Consider the following 6,000-nt stretch of genomic DNA (forward strand, 5'->3'; position numbering starts at 1 on the left):
TGCAGTGAGAATTTTGATTCTTGTGACACTTAGTGGTTCAAGGGTTAGGCGATCTTTCATCAATTTCTTAAGGGTGTAAGCCGATGTCATTTTGGAAACTTAAACTTCTTTAATAAGGGATGAAAGAAGCTCAAGGCTTTATCTTAATAGTTTTCTACGGATGTACATAGGCATACTGAGCAAACAATAGCTAAGGAATTGAAAGTGCTTTTATTCCTTTTCCTGGTTTGTGTCGTTTCGAAGGTACTTTGTGAAGAAGAGTTCTCGCTTACAGTATTTTATTAATAGTAGTAGCAATGTTTTACTAATATGTACTCATTGATTGATGTTATCATGCAGAACCTTGGCCTGGGTGACTCAGATTACGATTCATTCATCAGCGCCTCTCAGCCTGAAAATAAATCCAAGAACAGATTTGCCATACTCCCATGTAAGTTGAAATTGTTTGTAGAGAGTCTTTTTTCAGGTTTCTGTTTTGCAATTGCTTGAATTTCAGTCCACCTGCGATGATCAATTCTTTGCTTCATTTCTCTGCCGAAGGTTCGATGTAATTTATTTCCGTAAGAATTGAGAACAAAATAGATTGCTTCATACGTAATATACATTACCTTTATATGATTCTATTTTCTCTCCAGTTGATCGATCAAGAGTAAAACTGTGGCCTTTCACGGGTATGGTGGGGTCTGATTACATAAACGCAAGTTTCGTAGACGTGAGTACATCATGATTCTAATAATAATTGTTAATAATTATATCAAAAGCATAGACTAGCAGGTAGTGAAACCTTTACACCCCAACATCAGTATGTATATTCTCCATACTGTTTCCTCCACACATTTCTTAAGGTGAGATGAACGACAGCTTCCCAAGTTACTGATCATTTTCTTTATTCTCGTGACCTTAATGTCTGCTTTAGGGGTAAGATTGTGGGGAGAAATTAGATGCTAATCATTCTTAGGAGTCAAAGGGTTAAACTTATCCAAGAGAGTCATGTTTAAACTACTAAATATGATGCATCAAAGGCAAGAGAAAAGAAAGAGAGAAAATAAGGACGAGAAGAAAATGAGATTAAAGTTATTGGAACCGAAGTTACGCGTAATTGTGTTCATCATTTATTTTAAAACATCCACACACTTACGGTATTAAACATGAGTAGGAAAGTATATATTAGAGAACGGAAACTTACAAATAAACTCACAATACGGCAAAATATATACCTTAACGGTGCATCGCTTTACAGGAGAAAAACAAAAACGACGACGCTGCTTTTTACAAAGTGGACATGAACATTGGTCCACAGGACTAACTTTTTACACAAAACGCAACAAATTACTCGACTTAATTACGTACATCACGCAACGATACAAACATCAACCACAAGTACGCAATACAACTAATGAAACATACAAACACTCACTGGTAATTAACACGTAAACGCAATACACACAGGAAACGGTTTGACAATAAGTTTCGCGATTACGGATATGATCACAATCAGGGGGTTATCTTGGTACAACACCGAATTCTCTTGACTGGTTTGAAAAGCAGAGAGATAGGAAGAACTCACGCTTAGCTTTCGGGTTTCGGTTTGTACTACAAGTGCCCATAAATTTTTTTGGCAGTTGTGTGTTGTTTTCATTCCAACCACACCGTCTCCGTTGTTTTTTTTTCTATCTGTTTTAGAGTTTCCAGCAGCGCGAGGCATTCATTGCCACCCAGGCCCCGTTGGATACTACGGTCGTTGATTTCTGGCGAATGACCTGGGAATATGAAGCTTATTGCATTGTCATGTTATGCACACAGAACGAGAGAGAAGAGGTTTGGGAGTTGATTTTTGTTTTAAGTCTGATATCTAATTGGGTGCAATTTCTACTCAACGTTTCCTTATTTTTTTGTTGGCGGACTACTTGGCTTTAGAGCAGGCTTCTCCGGCTTTAATTTTCAGTTGTCTGTGTGTTTGTTTGTTTGTTTGCCTGATTTACCTGATTTGCTGCATTCATTTGTCGTTTTCAGGGAATCTGTGCATCTTATTTTCCTCACAAAGAGGAGTTCATTGTTTATGGTTTGTTGATGATCGAGATTGAAGCGGAAGATCTGAGAAATGGTTTCTGTAGAAGACAACTGAAAATTACGAACACAAAGGTGAAAAAATAAACATTTTCTTTTTGCGTTCGTTACGATGGAAAGAAAACTAAGGAAAACTATATGGGTGTGTTTGCTGTATTGTGCGTAACTTGATGTCTATGGTTTGAAGAACCTATGCCGTTACTGTTCCAGTGAATTGACCAGTAATGAAACCTCCATACAGGAAACAGCGGTTGATACCATCAGCCGCTGTTTCCTGAGGACTGGAAAAAGTGTCTCCAGAACAGAGTTGTCTCAGTAGAGAACGTAGCATATAAGCGACGTATAACTCACCGCCGGGGTTAACCCTTTACACCCTAACATCAGTGTTCATATTCTCCTTACTGCCTCTATACATTTCCTGAAGCGCTGACAAGGAGAATTTGTTTAAAGATCAAGAGCTTTATGAGTTGGTGATCACTTCCTTGATTCTCATGACCTTAATGTTTGATTCAGGGGTGATATTGTGAGGAGAAATTAGAAGCTGGTCACTCTTAGGGGTTAAAGGCTTAAGGCTCGAAAAAGGACCCTTGGATAACAAGTTCCGCGAGCCAGCGACCAAGCCAGCTTTTCTTCATGAGTTCTTAACGGTGCCTCATGATAGTTCACTTTTTTCCGACTGTCTGTCATTATTACTTTGGTTTTGGTCGCACGACACTAATTGAAACACGCTCACGATAGCTTTAAACATCGTATTCGATAACATCGTAGCTTGCAGAGCTGGCGTAATTGTGGCGAGCGAGGGCTCGGAATTTTCTTGGTGAAAGTAATAGCGGCCATTTTTTAATTTTACAGAAGCGGAAGGCTGGGAAGAGAAAGAAATTTGAATCAAGGGGGGTGAAAGACGGTCTAAAGGAAGGAGAGGGGTGGGGGCTGGGTTAATAGAAATTCACCCCTTCCTCCGCCCCCCTTACCCTTACCGTCCACTCTAGCTCTAAATCAAACATGGCCGGTCGAATAGCCGATCGCGAGCTTGCAACATTAAATTGCCTTAAAAGGCACCTTCCCTACACGGTAATAATATCGTGATTCAATGCTTTCTCTTGCAGAGCGGTGAAGAGCGCATCCTTTATCATTTTCATTTCACGGACTGGGCAGAGCGCTCAATTCCTCTTAATGGTGTCGGGCTTCTGGACATGATGAAATGTATCACAAGGGTGCAGCAGCAGACAGGCAATGGACCAATAGTCGTCCACTGCAGGTAAACCCTTTGAAAGTATCACATGAGACGGATCAATGTCAGTATCTGAGCAACTGCGCACCTACCCTCCCTTAACCCAACATTAATCCTAACTTGTTATGAGTTGACTGTTTTTGGGTTAGGGTAGGGGTAGGTGTGTAGCTCTTCTAATACTGACATTGATCCCATCAAATCTTGTAATTTTGACCATTCTCTGGATTGACACCAATTTCTTCAAATGTTCCATCTGCAAAATAAGATGAGGTCGTGCAATTTTTAGGTCCACATCTATGTTGAATTTAAAAATCATCCGCTGGAAAATGCGCAGTCCCACGTTGCTTTAGGCGTCAATAGGCTCATTTATTTTGTTGTCTGTGTTCTAGTTCTAAACTTTGCACATTTGAATATTTCGAGCAGCGAACTAAAATTTTGTTCACTGGCTTAAATTGAATTGCGAATGGCAGTTTTGATAGTGATTCGCTCTTGTGATTGAAGGGCTACTTTATGTTGAAGATTTCACCACTAACTGATTTTTGCGTTCATGACCGTACATGGAATTTATTTGCACTTGTAGTAGTATAGTCAACTGAAAAATTAAATTAATATGACAAAGAAGGTTATTACACATGTCGATTTCGGTTGAAGCGACGGGAAAAATATTATACTTACAATTTGTGTTCCATATGCGGCTAGTAAGCTTCGAAGTGCGATCTGTGGTGACACTTTTGAAATGTAAGTTGCGTAACGAACTTCTAGGTTTTTAAATAATTAGTCACCTGATCTATTTTTGCCGCGTTGCGGTAAGATAATTAAATATTCACAAAAAAATGACAAACGGCTTGAGAAATGCAAATCAGATAGTTTCAACTAAATATTTTCAGGAAACATAAACACGTGGCCCATTGAACGTTGTCTAGTACGGTAATATTTTATAATTTGGTTATTATTCCATGATAAGCAAAGGAGACGAATTTCATCTCTGGTTCCCTCTCTTCTAGTGATGGAAGTGGTCGTACTGGCACTTTCTGCGCTATTAATATAGCGCTGGAGCGGGTCAAACTTGATGGTTCAGTAGACATGTTTCAGACCGTACGGCGCTTGCGTACTCAGAGACCTCTTATGGTACAGACAGCGGTAAGGAAAATCAAATGATGATATGCTTTATTCCAATAAGCATCTTAAACGTCTTGTGACTCTGAGGGGGAATATGATAACGGCTGAAACGAAGTTTACGACCGTAATCTTTTTTTTCTTGTATGAATCCATGCCACGATGTGTCACGTTCCTTTTTTTCGCTTTAGGAAAGAAGTGATAAATTGAAGGAAACGATTGAATGAAATAATGGCAAGAAAGCAAATATTTAAGACATAACGATAAGCAGTTAAGGAATAAGGACGCTTTTAAATGAAGAAGATCAACAGGGATTGTAAAAAACAAATTTGAAGAATTTGTTCAAAATATTTGCAAGATGCACACGACAGAGCCGCTTGTAAAGTTGCTTTAAGATGTGATAAAAAAGATAATTTTTTGCATGAAAATGATCAGTTAAAGCCTAAGATGATTACTGATTAGCAGAGTGGGGTGGGATTATTGATGAGCAAAAGGGCGTAAGGTGTATAATACCTCTTTCAGACCCTTGCCCCTCTCTCCATTCTTGTCTCTAGCCAACAATTACTTTCTCAAGGTTATTTAAGTTCAATTTGCTCCTTGCTATTTTGTGACCCATTTCCCCTTGCTCCTTGTGGAACCTTGAAAAGCATGTTGCTGTTACCCAGCGCCGTCGATCCTCGACACAGTTTTTTACAATTTATGCCAGGTGGAACTACTAAATTAAAGTTTTTGAATGCATAATCATTAGGTAATTGATTTCTGTGGATACACTTTATTATTCTTGTCATATCGGCATCTTGCCAATCTTTGATTGTCTTTTCCATTGCAGGAGCAGTACAAGTTCTGTTACGAAATGGTACGATTGTTTGTGGACTCCTTCAGCGATTATGCGAACTTCAAGTGATGCGAAAATACTGGAATATCTTCACAAACAAAACAAGTGCTATACAAAGTGTTGCACATTACGTGAGGCCTCTTGTCTCAGAGAGCTGGTAGAGCCCTTTAACATTATTTATGAAAAAGATTCAATGCCCTCTTTGTTGGAGAATTCAGCACTATTTCTCATCGGATAGAGAGAACAGACAACTCAAGAAATGGATACAGTGATCTTTTATTCTCGATGAATGACACACCCCCAAAAAAAACCCTGTACGGAAAGAGAACTTCATGCCATAACGAAGTGAAGTTCATGAGTTGTTGGTAGTGGTTCTTTGAAGTTAAAATGTGCTTCCCAAGTGCACTTAAAAGGAAAGGAACGATTGTTTCGATCACGGTATTAATTTTGTTTCTGCAATAATGTTTAATTCTCATGGGTATTTTCTTGGAAAAGTGATGTAATAATTAAGATATTTTAAAATTGGTGCTAAATTGCTCAGACGCATAATTCTAGAATCTCTGTAATTACAACTGGACCTCACTTGACTTTTCCACGGTTTCATTAGGATTTCATCCCTTTACAAGCGCTCGGGATCTCCCGATAGAAAAAGTTTCTCCGTGATAATTGTTGGGATGTTCTGACAGCAGGTCAAGGGATATATTTGTGTAGTGCTATTTTTAATGTAATATTTTGTATAGCTTCAAAGAAG

General features: G+C 38.8%; 1 protein-coding gene across 2 annotated transcripts in view; it reads left to right on the forward strand.

Moving 5' to 3' along the window:
- The window catches only part of LOC131790897 (receptor-type tyrosine-protein phosphatase S), a 34,658-nt gene extending 29,116 nt beyond the window's left edge, over nucleotides 1-5,542 (forward strand). For both annotated transcript variants that reach the window (XM_066158969.1, XM_066158970.1), the window contains exons 23-29: nucleotides 340-430; nucleotides 636-712; nucleotides 1,684-1,818; nucleotides 2,014-2,142; nucleotides 3,174-3,325; nucleotides 4,303-4,438; nucleotides 5,244-5,542. In XM_066158969.1, coding sequence (XP_066015066.1) covers nucleotides 340-430; nucleotides 636-712; nucleotides 1,684-1,818; nucleotides 2,014-2,142; nucleotides 3,174-3,325; nucleotides 4,303-4,438; nucleotides 5,244-5,318 — 795 coding nt within the window. In that variant the 3' untranslated portion in view covers nucleotides 5,319-5,542. The remainder of the gene's footprint in view (nucleotides 1-339; nucleotides 431-635; nucleotides 713-1,683; nucleotides 1,819-2,013; nucleotides 2,143-3,173; nucleotides 3,326-4,302; nucleotides 4,439-5,243) is intronic.
- The last annotated feature ends 458 nt before the right edge of the window (nucleotides 5,543-6,000 follow it).

This window comes from Pocillopora verrucosa, chromosome 12 (genome assembly GCF_036669915.1).
Source record: "Pocillopora verrucosa isolate sample1 chromosome 12, ASM3666991v2, whole genome shotgun sequence".
In the NCBI taxonomy this organism is placed as follows: domain Eukaryota; kingdom Metazoa; phylum Cnidaria; class Anthozoa; order Scleractinia; family Pocilloporidae; genus Pocillopora; species Pocillopora verrucosa.